This window comes from Dendrobates tinctorius, unplaced genomic scaffold, assembly GCF_039654945.1.
Source record: "Dendrobates tinctorius isolate UK_male_01 unplaced genomic scaffold, ASM3965494v1 ptg000342l, whole genome shotgun sequence".
Classification (NCBI taxonomy): domain Eukaryota; kingdom Metazoa; phylum Chordata; class Amphibia; order Anura; family Dendrobatidae; genus Dendrobates; species Dendrobates tinctorius.
The window spans coordinates 2,299,676-2,319,125 of record NW_027362008.1 but is presented as its reverse complement, the minus strand read 5'-3'; the positions used below and the strand labels follow the sequence as shown (position 1 = coordinate 2,319,125).

General features: G+C 49.0%; 3 protein-coding genes across 4 annotated transcripts in view; 1 reads left to right on the top strand and 2 right to left on the bottom strand.

Moving 5' to 3' along the window:
- LOC141074931 (uncharacterized) overlaps positions 1-19,450 on the top strand; it is a 1,026,924-nt gene that overhangs the window by 375,687 nt on the left and 631,787 nt on the right. The window lies entirely within an intron of this gene.
- Positions 1-19,450, bottom strand: part of LOC141074919 (uncharacterized) — a 488,071-nt gene that overhangs the window by 274,118 nt on the left and 194,503 nt on the right. The window lies entirely within an intron of this gene.
- LOC141074893 (uncharacterized) lies at positions 15,149-19,043 on the bottom strand. Its single transcript, XM_073562201.1, has 3 exons — positions 19,013-19,043; positions 16,621-16,685; positions 15,149-15,838 (listed from the first exon to the last, which is right to left on the bottom strand). The coding sequence occupies exons 1-3, from the start codon at positions 19,041-19,043 to the stop codon at positions 15,197-15,199; spliced, it is 738 nt and encodes a 245-aa protein (XP_073418302.1). The 3' UTR covers positions 15,149-15,196.

Genomic DNA, 19,450 nt, shown 5'->3' with positions numbered 1-19,450 from the left:
CCATGTGATCTGGGGGGCTCAGCACAGCGCTGGTGACCTCCTGTGGTGACTGTGGGTAGTGCAGTGTCCGGTTGTCGGTGTTGCTCGGGGTCACGGTGTCAGTTCCTTGATGTTGATCTTAGTAGAAATCCGTCTCTTGTGAGATAATTGTAGCTGGAGACGAGTGGAGTCTTCTGCGGTCAGGACTCCATGAGCGGTCAGTCCTTCTGATAACTGCAGGCAGAGGACTGGAGGGGGTCAGTGACCTCATAGGAATGGGAGAAGTGTCTGTGACTGGGAAGGATGACTGGAGGAGAGATGAGAGCAGACTGGAGCCGGCCAGGATGTCAGGGGTAAATCAGAGGAACTAGACCCCGAGCTGTGGCTGTGATCTCTGATAGGATGAGGCCGCAGAGAGCGCTGGAGTCTCCGGACTTGGTGTAACACTTCCCTCCTCTCTGACACCGCCGCCTCATGCAGGAATGATAGGAGGAGACTGCAGAGCTTGTGGAGCAGCATCCACCGTGGGGTTAATCACTGTGTCCTGTGCTCCCCACGCCATGGACGCCCAAGATGCCTCTGCCCCCATGAGGAGCAAGAGTCGTGTACACGTCCTCCCTCCGGGGACAGAGAATCACCTGCGGCTTCATGATCCGCACCAGGTAGAGCCGACAGCATCACACCGGCCCCGACCCCAGTGAGCTCATCGCTCTCGTTACCCAGGTCCGTCCCCCAGTGACCTCATCGCTCTCGTTACCCAGGTCCGGCCCCCAGTGACCTCATCGCTCTCGTTACCCAGGTCCGGCCCCCAGTGATCTCATCGCTCTCGTTACCCAGGTCCGGCCCCCAGTGAGCTCATCGCTCTCGTTACCCAGGTCCGGCCCCCAGTGATCTCATCGCTCTCGTTACCCAGGTGCGGACCCCAGTGAGCTCATCGCTCTCGTTACCCAGGTCCGGCCCCCAGTGATCTCATCGCTCTCGTTACCCAGGTGCGTCCCCCAGTGAGCTCGTCCCTCTCGTTACCCAGGTGCGGACCCCAGTGACCTCATCGCTCTCGTTACCCAGGTCCGGACCCCAGTGAGCTCATCGCTCTCGTTACCTAGGTGCGTCCCCCAGTGAGCTCATCGCTCTCGTTACCCAGGTCCGGACCCCAGTGAGCTCATCGCTCTCATTACCCAGGTCCGGCCCCCAGTGACCTCATCGCTCTCGTTACCCAGGTCCAGACCCCAGTGAGCTCATCGCTCTCGTTACCCAGGTGCGGCCCCCAGTGAGCTCATCGCTCTCGTTACCCAGGTCCGGACCCCAGTGAGCTCATCGCTCTCGTTACCCAGGTCCGGACCCCAGTGAGCTCATCGCTCTCGTTACCCAGGTCCGGACCCCAGTGAGCTCATCGCTCTCGTTACCCAGGTGCGGCCCCCAGTGAGCTCATCGCTCTCATTACCCAGGTCCGGACCCCAGTGAGCTCATCGCTCTCGTTACCCAGGTCCGGACCCCAGTGAGCTCATCGCTCTCGTTACCCAGGTGCGGCCCCCAGTGACCTCATCGCTCTCGTTACCCAGGTGCAGCCCCCAGTGATCTCATCGCTCTCGTTACCCAGGTGCGGCCCCCCAGTGAGCTCATCGCTCTCGTTACCCAGGTGCGGCCCCCAGTGACCTCATCGCTCTCGTTACCCAGGTGCGGACCCCAGTGAGCTCATCTCTCTCGTTAGGTCCGGACCCCAGTGAGCTCATCGCTCTCGTTACCCAGGTGCGGACCCCAGTGAGCTCATCGCTCTCGTTACCCAGGTGCGGACCCCCAGTGAACTCATCTCTCTCGTTACCCAGGTCCGGACCCCAGTGAGCTCATCGCTCTCGTTACCCAGGTTTGGCCCCCAGTGAGCTCATCGCTCTCGTCACCAAGGTCCGGCCCCCAGTGAGCTCATCGCTCTCGTTACCCAGGTCCAGACCCTAGTGAGCTCATCGCTCTCATTACCCAGGTGCGGCCCCCAGTGAGCTCATCGCTCTCGTTACCCAGGTGCGGCCCCCAGTGAGCTCATCGCTCTCGTTACCCAGGTCCGGACCCCAGTGAGCTCATCGCTCTCGTTACCAAGGTCCGGCCCCCAGTGAGCTCATCGCTCTCGTTACTCAGGTGCGGCCCCCAGTGAGCTCATCGCTCTCGTTACCCAGGTCCAGACCCTAGTGATCTCATCGCTGTCGTTACCCAGGTGCGGCCCCCAGTGAGCTCATCGCTCTCGTTACTCAGGTGCGGCCCCCAGTGAGCTCATCGCTCTCGTTACCCAGGTGCGGCCCCCAGTGAGCTCGTCCCTCTCGTTACCCAGGTGCGGACCCCAGTGAGCTCATCTCTCTCGTTACCCAGGTGCGGACCCCAGTGAGCTCATCGCTCTCATTACCCAGGTGCGGCCCCCAGTGAGCTCGTCCCTCTCGTTACCCAGGTGCGGACCCCAGTGAGCTCATCGCTCTCGTTACCCAGGTGCGGACCCCCAGTGAGCTCATCTCTCTCGTTACCCAGGTCCGGACCCCAGTGAGCTCATCGCTCTCGTTACCCAGGTGCGGCCCCCAGTGAGCTCATCGCTCTCGTTACCAAGGTCCGGCCCCCAGTGAGCTCATCGCTCTCGTTACTCAGGTGCGGCCCCCAGTGAGCTCATCGCTCTCGTTACCCAGGTCCAGACCCTAGTGAGCTCATCGCTCTCGTTACCCAGGTGCGGCCCCCAGTGAGCTCATCGCTCTCGTTACCCAGGTGCGGACCCCAGTGAGCTCATCGCTGTCGTTACCCAGGTGAGGACCCCAATGAGCTCATCGCTCTCGTTACACAGGTGCAGCCCACAGTGAGCTCATCGCTCTCGTTACCCAGGTGCGGACCCCAGTGAGCTCATCGCTCTCGTTACCCAGGTGCGGACCCCAGTGAGCTCATCGCTCTCGTTACCCAGGTGCGGACCCCAGTGAGCTCATCGCTCTCGTTACCCAGGTGCGGACCCCAGTGAGCTCATCGCTCTCGTTACCCAGGTGCGGACCCCAGTGAGCTCATCGCTATTGTTACCCAGGTCCGGCCCCCAGTGAGCTCATCCTAGAGGCAGGAAACATATTTATAGAATCTGCATAATTGAAGCTACACACAGCAATGTTTTGCCACTTCTGCGCCCACCAGAAACAGAGTAAAGGGTATATGCCTCCCAGAGTCCCAGTAATACAGAGACATACGATGTTTTGTATCAAAAGAAAGGTAATTTTGTAATAAGAAAAGTAAGAAAAATTATACCCCTGTCGTGTCTTTGCGGTTTCCATCCAGAGCTATGGCAACCAGAAGGTTTTAATAACTTTCCAAAAGGGGTTGTGAGAATCATGTGGGAATAGTGGATGAGGGCAGGTATATCTCGCCCAGATATCTTTCCTATGTGGCCTAGTCTGGTCAGTATCGCACCTGGGTACTAATGAATAATGGGAGGCAGATATAAAAGGATGCCAGGTGGTTGTGTGAGGGTCTCAGCCTGGGGACACAGAGAGTCTGTCTGTGTGAGAGACACACGTGAGTGAAAGCAGTGCCCACTGCAACTGTGGTTTGGCTGGACGGGAGAAGCCCGCCAGTTGGTAGTTAGGTTGTACCTTGTTTAGTTAGTGCCGGACAGGCAAGGATTTGTTTTATGTTTTATTTCCTTTTGCATTGCTTTCACCTTTAATAAACCTGACCCAGTGTCAGTTATACCCGGACCCCGGCGGTGCGCCTGAGTTTCATGCTGAACGCACGTGACCTTTGACCCCAGCAAAGCCTATCCCGGAGTGTTTTATTACATTGTGGTGGAGAAAGCGGGCATTACGTTGGAAGCATGAGCATGGAGGACGTGGTGAAAGCGCTGGTACAGTCCACCGCCGTCCAGCAAGAAGCTAATCGGGTGATGATGGCCCAGCTGAAGGAGTTGGTGGACATGACAGCTACCGATCGTTCGCTTCTCCAGCAGGTGGCGCAGCGCTTCCAAGCTTACCTGAGGTTAACCTGGAAGCCGAGTCGAGAGTGATTCACGTGAGTCGGTACTGGCAGAAGATGACGACCTAAGATGACGTCGAGGCATACCTGACCACGTTTGAACGGACGGCGGTGCGAGAAAAATGGCCGAAGGCACGATGGCCCCGTTTCTTTCCGGTGATTCCCAAAAGGCATATTATGACTTAGAACCTGAAGCCGCGCAGGACTTTGACAAACTGAAAGCCGAGATCTTGGCCCGGCTGGGAGTGACGACCGCTGTCCGTGCACAAAGAGTACATCAATGGACTTATCAGCCGGACAAACCACCGCAATCACAGATGTTCGACCTGATCCACGTGACGAAGAAGTGGCTACAACCCGAGGTGCTGACAGCGCCAGAGATAATCCAGAGAGTCGTCATGGACAAGTACCTGAGAGCTCTACCGCCAGCCCTGAGGAAGTGGGTAAGCCATGGAAATCCTACGACGGCAGATCAACTGGTGGATCTGGTTGAACGTTACTCTGTGGCGGAAGGACGCAGAGACGTCGTTACCCGTCCTCGTTCTTCATCATCTCCACGTGGAACCGGTAAGACTGTTCCAGGGAGTAGGGGAGAAGGAAAAATCCCTAAGACAGTGGGGGAGGAAACCGGGACTGCCCGCACTGCAAGGCCGAGAGTAACGAACTATGGTCTAAGCAAGGGGCCCGTTAGGTGTTTCCGCTGCCAAGAGATGGGCCACATTGCTGCGAACTGTCCGGTCACTGCAGAACCCATGCAGTGCGACGTCACAGACTCTAAAAACCGCATGTCTATGGTTGCACGGGTAGTGAGTGTGAATGCCGGTCAAAAGGATGTGGAAAAACACTTGTGTGATTTAACTGTTGATGGCAAAAATGTGGTGGCATTGTTAGACTCGGGAAGTGTGGTGACTCTGGTGAAGGCCAGTCTGGTGTCAGCCCCGCCTGGACCATCAGACAAATTTTCTGTAACGTGTGTGCATGGAGACACCTGTTCGTACCTCACCACCGTCATATGCATTACTACTTCCTATGGGTCTGTGCAACATAAAGTGGGACCCGTACCTGCGTTATTGCATGATGTTATCTTGGGCCGGGATTTTCCCCACTTCTGGCAATTGTGGGAGAATCAGTTGATGCCCCCGGGTAATAGTGTACATGATTCTTCTCCCAGGGCGCGTGTGGGTCCCGAACCCCTGGGAGATGTCTCCCCGGAAGACTCGGGGGGAAGAGTCTGCTGGAAATGACCTGCAGTTCCCGTTTTAAGTCATGGTGGGTGATACGGAGGAGACCAGGGAAGAGGAGGAGGCCGACAGCCGTCCACCTCCCTGTTTGCCTGATTTGGAAGTTCAGAAAGATGACTTCCAAAGCGAGCAAATAAAGGATCCTACCCTTTCTCAGGCTAGGACAAAAGTAAAAGTGATAAATGGGGTACCCGTAGAACCTGGCTCTTGGCTGGCATATCCTTACATGGTTCTGGAGAATGATTTACTCTATCAGATAGAGAAAAAGGGGGAAGACACGGTGCAACTATTAGTCGTGCCAAAACCCTACCGGCGGCAAGTGCTGGACCTGGCCCACGGACATGTGATGGGAGGTCACCTGGGAGTCCAGAAAACCACCGAAAGGATATTACACTGTTTTGTTTGGCCAGGCATGCATCACGATATTCGTGTATATTGTGAGTCTTGTCGTGACTGCCAAGCCTCTGCACCTAAGCCCCGGTTCTGTAGCCCTTTGGTACCCCTACCTATTATTGAAGTCCCGTTTGAGAGGATTGGGATGGATTTAGTTGGGCCCCTTCCACGGTCTGCACGTGGACACCAACATATCCTGGTCCTCTTGGATTATGCCACTTGTTACCCGGAGGCCATCCCTTTGCGTAACACGGCCACCAAGACGATTGCCAAGGAACTGGTGCATGTGTTTAGTCGGGTCGGTATACCAAAACAGATACTCACCGACCAGGGGACCCCCTTTATGTCCAGGGTAATGAAGGAGCTCTGCCGGTTGTTACAAATCGAACCGTTACGCACATCCGTGTATCACCCTCAAACAGACGGGTTGGTCGAATGGTTCAATAAAACTCTGAAGCAGATGCTGAGAAAGGTGATAGACAAGGATGGGAAGAACTGGGACTATTTACTTCCGTATTTGCTTTTTGCCATCAGGGAAGTACCCCAGTCTTCCACGGGATTCTCGCCTTTCGAGTTATTGTACGCCCGACGTCCTCGCGGACTGTTAGCCGTCGCCAAAGAATCCTGGGAGGGTCAGGTCACTCCGTTTAAAACGGTGATAGATCACGTCACACAAATGCAGGAGCGTATTGCGGCTGTTATGCCTATCATCAAAGAACACATGATGCAGGCTCAAGGAGCCCAAAAAAGAATCTATGATAGGGGCGCCAAGATCCATACGTTTGCACCCGGAGATAGGGTGTTGATCCTGGTCCCCATGGTGGACAGTAAGTTCCTAGCAAAGTGGCAGGGCCCCTTTGAGATCAAGGAAAGAGTTGGTGACGTAAACTACAAAGTATACCAGGCAGGTAAACGGAAACCTGAACAGGTTTATCATGTAAATCTGATAAAACCTTGGAAAGATCGGTCTGCCTTGTCAGCGGAGCTGGCCCGTCCCGTCTGCTCGCATACCGTACCGGAGGTACGGGTTGCCGAGACTCTATCGGAGCGGCAAAAGACTGAGGTCAGGCAGTTTCTACTTCACAACCAAAAGTTTTTCTCAGAAAAACCCGGGCAGACTACACTAATGAAACATGACATCGTAACGGAACCTGGTGTCACAGTTCACGTGAAACCCTACAGAATTCCGGAAGCGCGCCGTGAAGCCGTTTCCCGAGAAGTGAAGGCAATGTTAGAGTTAGGAGTCATTGAGGAATCGCACAGTGCTTGGTCCAGCCCGATTGTGTTAATTCCTAAACCAGACGGCACCATCCGGTTCTGCAATGACTTCAGGAAACTGAATGCGGTCTCAAAATTTGATGCCTACCCCATGCCCCGGGTCGACGAGTTAATAGATCGGTTAGGAAAAGCCCGGTATATTACGACCCTAGACCTAACAAAGGGGTATTGGCAGATCCCTCTGGCGGAGGCTGCCAGAGAAAAGACGGCATTTGCTACGCCGGAAGGTTTATTTCAGTATGTGTATATGCCGTTTGGACTGCACGGGGCACCGGCGACCTTCCAGAGACTGATGGATCGAGTCCTGAGGCCACATAGGCAGTACGCTTCGGCCTATTTGGATGACATTGTCATTTCCAGCTTGGACTGGGAGACTCACCTCCGGAAAGCGCAAGCTGTGATTGACGACCTGTGGGAGGCAGGTCTAACCGCGAACCCCAAGAAATGTCACATCGGGCTAGAAGAAGCCCGGTATTTGGGGTATGTAATTGGGATGGGTGTTGTTATTGTTAAACCCCAGGTCGATAAGATTCAAGCGGTTCAGGACTGGCCGCAACCTGTCAACAAGAATCAGGTGCAAGCCTTCCTGGGGATGGCCGGCTATTATCGCCGGTTCATACCCAATTTTGCAGCCATCGCTACCCCCCTGACGGATCTTACCAAAGGGAAAGACTCCGTCATGATTAAATGGAGTTTAGCGGCTGAAGAAGTCTTCCATAGCCTGAAACAGGCACTTTGCTCTCAACCCGTACTGGTGACTCCGGACTTCCGCAGCGAGTTTGTGGTACAAACGGATGCCTCTGATACCGGTATCGGGGCCGTACTGTCACAAGTGAGGGGCGGAGTGGAACACCCAGTCCTCTATCTCAGCAGGAAGCTGAATAAACATGAGCAAAAGTATGCAGTCGTAGAAAAAGAGTGCCTAGCCATTAAGTGGGCTCTAGAGGCCCTCAAATATTACCTGGTGGGCCGAAAGTTCAGGCTGATCACTGACCATGCCCCTCTCAAGTGGATGCACTTGCACAAGGAACGGAATAGCCGGGTGACCCGGTGGTTCCTTGCTCTGCAGGCCTACACTTTTACGGTGGAGCACCGCCCAGGGGTACAGATGGGGAATGCAGATGCCCTGTCCCGAGTGCACTGTTTGGCGGGTGTCATTGCTCGACCGGAGTGGTCTGAGCAGAGGGGGGGGGATATGTGAGAATCATGTGGGAATAGTGGATGAGGGCAGGTATATCTCGCCCAGATTCCTTTCCTATGTGGCCTAGTCTGGTCAGTATCGCACCTGCTTACTAATGAATAATGGGAGGTGGATATAAAAGGATGCAAGGTGGTTGTGTGAGGGTCTCAGCCTGGGAACACAGAGAGCCTGTCTGTGTGAGAGACACACGTAAGTGAAAGCAGTGCCCACTGCAACTGTGGTTTGGCTGGACGGGAGAAGCCCGCCAGTTGGTAGTTAGGTTGTACCTTGTTTAGTTAGTGCCGGACAGGCAAGGATTTGTTTTATGTTTTATTTCTTTTTGCATTGCTTTCACCATTAATAAACCTGACCCAGTGTCAGTTATACCCAGACCCCGGCGGTGCGCCTGAGTTTCATGCTGAACGCACGTGGCCGTTGACCCCAGCAAAGGCGATCCCGGAGTGTTTTATCACACACTGTATATAAGACAGCACGGTGGCTCAGTGCTTAGTACAGTACTATATATAGAGCAGCACGGTGACTCAGTGGTTAGCATTGCACAGTGGCTCAGTGGTTAGCACTGTACTATATATAGGGTAGCATGGTGGCTCAGTGCTTAGTACAGTACTATATATAGGGCAGCACGGTGGCTCAGTGCTTAGTACAGTACTATATATAGGGCAGCACGGTGACTCAGTGGTTAGCATTGCACAGTGGCTCAGTGGTTAGCACTGTACTATATATAGGGTAGCACGGTGGCTCAGTGGTTAGCACTGCAGCCTTGCAGCGCTGGTGTCCTGCGTTTCAATCCCACATAGGACAACATCTGCAAGGAGTATGTATGTTCTCCCTGTGTTTTCGTGGGTTTCCTTCCACACTCCAAAGACTGATATGGAATCTAGATTGTGAGCCCCATTGGGGACAGTGACGAGAATGTCTGTAAAGCGCTGCGGAATAAGATAGTGCTATATAAGAAAAGCATAATAAATAAGCAAGTCTTATGAGCTGTTTCCGAGGAATCCACGTCAGAAGAAGCTCGCCGGGGGGTATGGAGAACATTAGTACTGAGACAGTGTTGTGAGGGTCCGCTGTGGACTGCCCTGGTAAGGGTGGGAGTTATTGGGGCTCAGGGACAGTTTCATGAACCCCCTGTCTGATTCCAGATACAGAGAACTCCGATCCTTTGCTGCTATGAAAATGGATGAGACATGATGAATCTCATCTACCATCGCTATGAGAATACGGACTGATGAGGTGAGATCATTGCGCTTACTATCTCTCTGGTTTACATTTAGTTATAAGTTGGTTTTATTTAGATTTATGCCCATTTCTGTTGACACCAGATGGATACATGAGCAATCTACTCGTATAACCCGTCCGACTGACCACTGTCTATTTGAGCAGCATGGAGCAAATCAATTATGTGCATGTGGACCCGTGCGGATACAATGCTGATACATGGCGGATACATGGGGCATACATGGCTGATACACGATGCATACATGGCGGATACATGGCTGATACATGATGCATACATGGCGGATACATGGCTGATACATGGCGGATACATGAGGCATACACGGCGGATACATGGCGGATACATGAGGCATACACGGCGGATACATGGCTGATACTTTGCTGATACACGATGCATACATGGCGGATACATGGCTGATACATGGCGGATACATGAGGCATACACGGCGGATACATGGCTGATACATGGCTGGTACATGAGACATACACGGCGGATACACGATGCATACACGGCGGATACATGGCTGATACATGAGGCATACATGGCTGATACACGATGCATACATGGCGGATACATGGCTGATACATGAGGCATACACGGCAGATACATGGCTGATACATGGTGGATACATGAGGCATACACGGCGGATACATGGCTGATACATGGCTGATACATGAGGCATACACGGCTGATACACGATGCATACACGGCGGATACATGAGGCATACATGGCTGATACACGATGCATACACGGCGGATACATGGCTGATACATGGTGGATACATGAGGCATACACGGCAGATACATGGCTGATACATGGTGGATACATGAGGCATACACGGCGGATACACGGCAGATACATGGCTGATACATGGTGGATACATGAGGCATACACGGCAGATACATGGCTGATACATGGTGGATACATGAGGCATACACGGCGGATACATGGCTGATACATGAGGCATACACGGCGGATACACGATGCATACACGGTGGATACATGGCTGATACATGAGGCATACACGGCGGATACACGATGCATACACGGCGGATACATGGCGGATACATGAGGCATACATGGCTGATACACGATGCATACACGGCGGATACATGGCTGATACATGGTGGATACATGAGGCATACATGGCAGATACATGGCTGATACATGGCGGATAAATGAGGCATACACGGCGGATACATGGCTGATACATGAGGCATACACGGCGGATACATGGCTGATACATGAGACATACACGGCGGATACATGGCTGATACATGAGGCATACACAGGGGATACATGGGGCATACACGGCGGATACACGGCTGGTACATGAGGCATACACGGCGGATACATGGCTGATACATGAGGCATACACGGCGGATACATGGCTGATACATGGTGGATACATGAGGCATACATGGCAGATACATGGCTGATACATGGCGGATAAATGAGGCATACACGGCGGATACATGGCTGATACATGAGGCATACACGGCGGATACATGGCTGATACATGAGACATACACGGCGGATACATGGCTGATACATGAGGCATACACAGGGGATACATGGGGCATACACGGCGGATACACGGCTGGTACATGAGGCATACACAGGGGATACATGGGGCATACACGGCGGATACACGGCTGGTACATGAGGCATACACGGCGGATACATGGCTGATACATGAGGCATACACGGCGGATACATGGCTGATACATGAGGCATACACGGCGGATACATGGCGGATACATGAGGCATATACGGCGGATACATGGCGGATACATGAGGCATACACGACGGATACATGGCGGATACATGAGGCATACACGGCGGATACATGGCGGATACATGAGGCATACACGGCAGATACATGGCGGATACAGGGCTGATACATGGCTCATACAGTGGAGAAAAAGTCTTTAGTCAGCCACCAATTGTGCAAGTTCTCCCACTTATAAAGATGAGAGAGGCCTGTAATTGACATCATAGGTAGACCACAACTATGAGAGACAAAATGAGAAAACAAATCCAGAAAATCACCTTGTCTGATTTTGACAAGATTTATTTTACAAATTATGGTGGAAAATAAGTATTTGGTCTCCTAAAAACATGCAAGATTTCTGGCTGTCACAGACCTGTAACTTCTTCGTTAAGAGGCTCCTCTGTCCTCCACTCATTACCTGTAGTAATGGCTCCTGTTTAACCTTGTAATCAGTATAAAAGACACCTGTCCACAACCTCAGTCACACTCCAAACTCCACTATGGTGAAGACCAAAGAGCTGTCAAAGGACACCAGAAACAAAATTGTAGCCCTGCACCAGGCTGGGAAGACTGAATCTGCAATAGGCAAGCAGCTTGGTGTGATGAAATCAACTGTGGGAGCAATAATAAAATGGAAGGCATAGACCACTGATCATCTTCTTCGATCTGAGGCTCCACACAAGATCTCACCGATCACAAGAACGGTTAGCAAAAATCCCAGAGCCAAACGGGGGACCTAGTGAATGACCTGCATAGAGCTGGGACCACCGTAACAAAGGCTACCATCAGTAACACACTACGCCGCCAGGGACTCAGATCTTGCAGTGCGAGACGTGTCCCCTTGCTTAGGCCAGTACATGTCCGGGCCCATCTGAAGTTTGCTAGAGAGCATTTGGGTTATTCAGAAGAGTATTGGGAGAATGTCATATGGTCTGATGAAACCAAAGTAGAGCTTTTTGGAAGAAACAAAACTCGTTGTATTTGGAGGAGACAGAATGCTGAGATGCATCCCAAGAATACCATACCTACTGTGACCCATGGAGGTGGCAACATCATGCTTTGGGGCTGTTTCTCTGCAAAGGGACCAGGACGACTGATCCGGGTACATGAAAGAATGAATGGGGCCATGTATTGTGAGATTTTGAGTGCAAACCTCCTTCCATCAGCAAGGGCATTGAAGATGAAACGTGGATGGGTCTTTCAGCATGATAATGATCCCAAGCACACTGCCAGGTCAACGAAGGAGTGGCTTCGTAAGAAGCATATGAAGGTCCTGGAGTGGCCTAGCCAATCTCCAGATCTCAACCCTATAGAAAACCTTTGGAGGGAGTTGAAAGTCCATATTGCCCAGCGACAGGCCCAAAACATTATCGCTCTAGAGGAGATCTGTATGGAGGAATGGGCCATCATACCACCAACAGTGTGTGCCAACCTTGTGAAGACTTACAGAAAACGTTTGATCTCTGTCATTGCCAACAAAGGATATATATCAAAATATTGAGATGAACTTTTGTTAATGACCAAATACTTATTATCCACCATAATTTTCAAAATAAATGTTGCCAAATCAGACAAGGTGATTTTCTGGATGTTTTCTCATTTTGACTCTCATAGTTGTGGTCTACCTATGATGTCAATTACAGGCCTCTCTCATCTTTATAAGGGGGATAACTTGCACAATTGGTGGCTGACAATACTTTTTTTTCCCCACTGTACATGGCGGATACATGTTCCTTCAGATCACGTTTATATACAGTTATATTGGATTTTTTAGATAGGTTATCTCATCGACCACTGTTGATGATGGCATTTATGCAAGTCTTCTCAGGGATCACCCACACCCGGGATCTGTCTGTACAGGGATCACCCACTCCCAGGATCTGCTCAGAAATAACCCACACCCAGGATCTGTTGGCACAGGGATCACCCACACCCAGGATCTGTCTGTACAGGGATCACCCACACCCAGGATCTGCTCAGAAATGAACCACACCCAGGATCTGTTGGCATAGGGATCACTCACACCCAGGATCTGTCTGCTCATGGCTCAATCGCACCCAGGATATGTCTGTACAGGGATCACCCACACCCAGCATCTATCTACAAGTCGGAAGCTTGCTCAAGCCTGTAGCGCAGTTGGGATGATTTGTTCACAGTGGTGAATATACCGCAGAGTTATTTCTATTACTTGAATGTACACTGCTCAAAAAAGTAAAGGGAACACTAAAATCTCACATCCTACATATCACTGAATGAAATATTCCAGTTGCAAATCTTTATTCATTACATAATAAAACATAAAAATGATCAATGTAATCACAATTAATATCCCATGGAGGTCTGAATTTGGAATGATACTCAACATCATAGTGGAAAATCAAATTACAGACTGATCCAACTTCAGTGGAAATGCCTCAAGACAAGGAAATGATGCTCAGTAGTGTGTGTGGCCTTCACGTGCCTGTATGACCTCCCTAAAATGCCTGGGCATGCTCCTGATGAGGCATCTGATGTCCTCCTGAGGGATCTCCTCCCAGTTCTGGATTAAAGCCTCAGTCTACTCATGGACAATCTGTGGTGTAACGTGGCATTGGTGGATGGAGCGAGACATGAGGTCCCAGTTGTGCACAAGTCTGGGGAACGGGCAGGCCAGTCCATAGCATCAATGCCTTCATCATGCAGGAACTGCTGACACACTTCAGCCACATGAGGCATAGCATTGTCATGCATCTGAAGGAACCCAGGACCCATTGCACCTGCATATGGTCTCACAATGGGTCTGAGGATCTCATCCCTTTACTTAATGGCAGTCAGGCTATAATTGGATAGCACATGGAGGGCTGTGCTGTCCTCCAAATAAATGCCTCCCCACACCATTACTGCCAAAGTTATGGTTATGGTGGAGGATGTTGCAGGCCACAGAAAGATCTCCATGGCATCTCCCGACTCTGTCACGTGTGTTCAGTGTGAACCTGCTCTCATCCGTGAAGAGCACAGGGCACCGATGTCGAATCTGCCAATCTTCGTGTTCTCTGGAATTTGCCAATCACCCTGCATGGTGTTGGGCTAAGTTGGACGTCAGGCCCTCATTCCATGGAGTCTGTTTTTGACAGTTTGAGCAGACAAAAGGATGTTAGTGCATAAAGGAGGAGGTAGCAGTCCTGCTGCTGGATTGTTGCTTTCCTACAGCCCCCTCCACGTCTCCTGATATCTGCTCCATGCTCTGGACACCGTGTTGACAGACACAGATAACCTTCTTGCCAAAGCTAACATTGATGTGCCATCCTGGATGAGCTGCACTGAGCAACTTCTGTGGGTTGTAGACACCACCTCATGCTACTGTACAGTACATCTAGGGGTGAGAGCAATGACAAAATGCAAATGTGACCAGAACAACTGTCAACAAGGATGAGAAAAGAGAAATGGTCTGTGGTCACCCCCTGCAGAACCACTCCTTTATAGAGGTGTCTTGCTAATTGCCGATTATTTTTAGCTGTTGACTTTTCTATTTGAACAACAGCAGGACAAATTGATTCACCATGAGTGTTCCCTTTATTTTTTGAGCAGTGTGTATACTGGATTAAATATTTTTGGATAAATCCTGAAGATCAGTGAGAACATACCGTCAGGTCATCATTTTGTGGAGCGTGGTCTTTTTTCCAGTGCTTTCCTGCCTGGTTAGGACTGCTCAAGATAATGCAGAGGAAGAAGCACACACCTCTAGGGACAAATCTCTGATAACACTCAGTTGGGCTTAACATAAAGTTTAACCTAAACTTTACAAGCTAATACCTCAACTATGGAGATGAGAATTAAAATCTAAAAGAAAAATTTAATTGAGCGCTGCAGCCACTATGCAATGATGTGACTAGTTTAACATGCTCAAGCTGCTGGAAGGTCCCCTTTAAAGATACAAATAATTTATTAATTTTTTTCCTAATATTTTTTTTTCTCAACATCTGTTTTGTATTTGCCAATAAAGGCTGATTTGGAAACAAATTGATTCAGCAAAAAGTGGAAGTGTTCCAATGCCTTCAACTGCCCTGAAAATACATGTACGACACTCTCAGGTCTTCCACCGTTTATGGAAACGTACAAAACACAGTGAACATAACTACAGTTTCATTCTTTCATGAGTTCTCTTATGTCGAACAAGATTATATTTTTGTATAAAACGTCTCTCACACAGTGGACATGAATACGGCTTCTCTCCAGTGTGAATTCTCTCATGTGTAGTAAGACGTGGTTTACATGTAAAAGATTTCTCACATTCGGAGCATGAATACTTTTTTTCTCCTGTGTGAATTGTCTGATGGTTAAGAAGTTGTGATTTATGCGTGAAGCGCTTTTCACATTGTAAACATGAAAACCGTTTCTCCCCGGTGTGAGTTGTTTGATGTACAAGTAAATGAGATTTACTTCTAAAACATTTCCCACATTCTGAACATGAAAATGGCTCCTCTCCTGTGTGAATTCTCTGATGTCTAACAAATTTTGATTCATATATAAAGCATTTCCCACATTCTGAACAGGAGTATGGCTTCTCTCCTTTGTGCTTTCTTTGTGTTAAGAAATCTGAGCTTTTAGTATATTGCTTGTCACACTGAAATCTTGTATCCACTTTGTCACCTGGAATTGTGGTAACAATGTGAGATTGCTCAGGAGAGGGTTCCTCATGATTAGGAGGATTATAAGAAAGTGAAGTGCTGTGAAGTCCAGGAGGTCCATGAAGGGTAATGAGAGTTTCTCCATTAGACTGTGTAAGAAAAAGTTCTTACTGAGAGAGCTGGAAGAGCCGGACACAAAACTGCAGACAATTCTCCTTGAAGCTGAGGTTGAAGTTTATTCGGAGATACACGGCAAAACAGAATGGACAATCAGAAAAGTTGAAATATGCAGGCAAAAACAGGAATTCAGACGGGCAGAGATTCGCTAGGAAGTCTGGCGGTGATAAGGCCTTGTGCTAGATCATGGTGTGGCATGATGGCGGTGGAATGGCAACAAGCAGCAGTAACAGGAGCTTCTTATACATTATGAGAACAATGAAAGCTGCATTTTGTCACAGAGGGCATTAACATTATAATTCTAAGGCGTTTACATGGTAATTCGAGAGAAACGTGGTTTAGAACAGAGAATATAATGACATGATATGAAGATATTAATTAACGTTTTTCCAAGCAACACTAAAACCCATAAGTCATTGGTATCTATGGCTACTGTCCTAAAATCTTATCGCTGCTTTCAGACTTGATCCATAAATTCATGCATTTGATATTTTAATGATTCTTCTCTCTCTACCAACAATATCACCTAAACACACATTGACCATATATTTGGTGACCCTATTCCCCTATTGATCCAATATTCCTCTATGCACATCTACTGAGGTTGGTACGAGAAATGATCTCATTTTCCATCCTCCATTTAGTACATTTTATTAGCTCTTTTGTAAAAGTTGAATCTTCTCTTAACTTTCGACAAGATGGCTGCTAGAGACAACATGGCCGCTCAGTATATTATGGCTGACCATTCTCTTACAGACTGCTTCCTGATATCTTCTTTCTTACAATTTAATGATAAACCGTTATTCTCACAAGGATTTCCTAAAAAGAAAGGTAGACTGAAAGTAAATTTTTTTTAACAAAACAAAAGGGATTTTAACTTTTTTTTTTTTATGGAGCTCATAATGAAGACCCTGATCAATGAAAGGATCGGTAATAAGAAAGACAACTAGATCCCGTAACATTAACACAATGACGGGTAAAGTGAAATACACTTATATTTTGGTGACATTGGCACAAGTCAGGGGTGGCAGAGATTAGACAGCAAATAGACAGTTCTGTCATCAGAAATTAACCCCTTAATATATCACCAGTGCCATTTCTCTCTCTCAAGCTTCCTATCAAGCCCTTAGTGTAGAAAAGTGTCCACACAATTAAAAATGGAGTTTTACTGTTTCATTGCTGTATGTAAATAAGATTGACTGGTCACAAAGGTGGCCCTATATCCGCGAGTAGTTGAGCTCCAGCCACCATAATCATGTGCTCAGTATGCCTAAGGGCATGATAGGAAACCTTAGATGACTGCAATAGCTCTGAAGGCACATGAATCGGGTAAATCCTAAATTACAGGCACACTTTAAAGAGGACCTGTTAGAAAACAAAAAAATTGAGATAAATAACTTGTAAAAATCCTTGAGCTCTGATGATTATTCTGCTCTTTTCTGCTCCACGCTGTTTCAATCCATTAAAGACATATTCATATTTATCCCTCCTGGAGCAAACTATGTGAAGTCTCTTCGTTCTTCAGTTGTCTCTGGTGACGTGGTTTCTCCAGCCTGCCCAGATGCTGATAATCACAGCTTGGCTGCCTCAGACTGTTAAATCAGATGCCGAGCTGTGATTTGCAGCATCTGGGAGGGGTGAAAGCGAATGTCCCCAGAAAACTCTGAAGAAACCATAGCTGGACTGCAGAGTAGAGATTTCACATGAGGCTCAGACGGCGACAACCCTGGCACATGCTGCAAACACGTTTCCGGCAGCAGTGCTCCAGGTGCGCCGAACGTCTATGGAGAAAATCCAATCTACCCAAAGATTTCATCCATTATAAGTTTATGCCCTTCACCTCTCAAAACAAACCTATTTCAACACCCTCATCACCTCACTGTCCAATAACCCTAAACATCTTTTTGACACTTTTCATTCCCTACTTAACCCAAGAGTACAGGCCCCAACCACGGATCTCCATGCTGACGATCTGGCTAATTATTTCAAAGAAAAAATTGACCATATCCAACAGCAAATTATCTCCCAATCACCTCATACCATGCACTGTCCTCCCTCCCCCACTGCATCTAGCTCACTTTCGGATTTTGAACCAGTAACAGAAGAAGTGATCAGGCTCCTTGCATCTTCTCGCCCAACCACTTGCACCAGTGACCCCATGTCATCATATCTCCTCCAGTCCCTTTCCCCTGCTGTCACCACTCACCTAACAAAAATATTTAACCTCTCTCTCTCTTCTGGTATCTTTCCTTCCTCATTTAAGCATGCCATCATACATCCACTACTTAAAAATACATCCCTCGACCAAAACAGTGCCGCTAACTATAGACCTGTCTCTAATCTTCCCTTCATCTCCAAACTCCTGGAACGCCTGGTCCACAACTGTCTTACCTGCTATCTCTCAGATAACTCTCTTCTCGACCCTCTACAATCCGGTTTCCGCTCTCTACACTCTACTGAAACTGACCTCACTAAAGTCTCTAATGATCTTCTAACAGCTAAATCTAATGGTCTCTACTCCATGCTAATTCTCTTGGATCTCTCCGCAGCATTCAACACTGTGGATCATCAGCTCCTCTTCACTATGCTCTGCTCCATCGGCATCCAGGACACTGTTCTCTCCTGGTTCTCCTCCTACTCCTCTGACTGCTCCTTTACTGCATCTTTTGTTGGCTCCTCATCCTCTCATCTTCCACTTACAGTTGGGGTTCCTCAAGGATCGGTTCTAGGCCCCCTCCTCTTCTCTTTGTATAATGCCCCTATTGGTCAAGCAATCAGTAGATTTGGGGTCCAGTACCATTCTATGCTGATGACACCCAATTATAAGCTTCTCCTGACATCACGCCTGCCTTTTTGGAAAACACCAGTGATTGTCTTACCACTGTCTCTAACATCATGTCCTCACAATATCTGAAACTGAACCTGTCAAAAACTGAACTCCTCGTGTTTCCTCCCTCTACTAACCTACCTATTCCGCACCTTGCCATTTCCGTGTGTGGTTCCACCATTACTCCCCAGCAACATGCCCGCTGTCTTGGGGTCATACTTGACTCCGAGGTTTCCTTTGCCCCCACATCCGATCACTGGCTCGCTCTTGTTATCTGCACCTCAAAAACATTTCTAGAATTCGACCTTGCCTTACTTACGACTCTGCAAAACTCTGTTTCTCTTATTCATTCTCGTCTCGACTATTGTAACGCTCTACTAATCGGTCTCCCTATTAACAAACTTTCCCCTCTCCAATCTGTCCTGAATGCTTCAGTCAGGATCATATTCCTCAACAATCGTTATACCGATGCCTCTACCTTGTGCCAGTCATTACACTGGTTACCCATCCACTCCAGAATTCAGTATAAACTTATTACCCTCACCCACAAAGCTCTCCATGGCTCAGCACCATGTCTCAGCCTACCCGTGCCCTCCATTCTGCTAATGACCTGAGGTGAACATCCTAACTAATCAGAACCTCCCACTCCAATATCCAAGACTTTTCACGTGCTGCGCCAATTCTTTGGAATGCACTACCCAGGTTACTAGCATTAATCCCTGTGATGAACAGCCCACCGCTGTTCACCAATACGTGA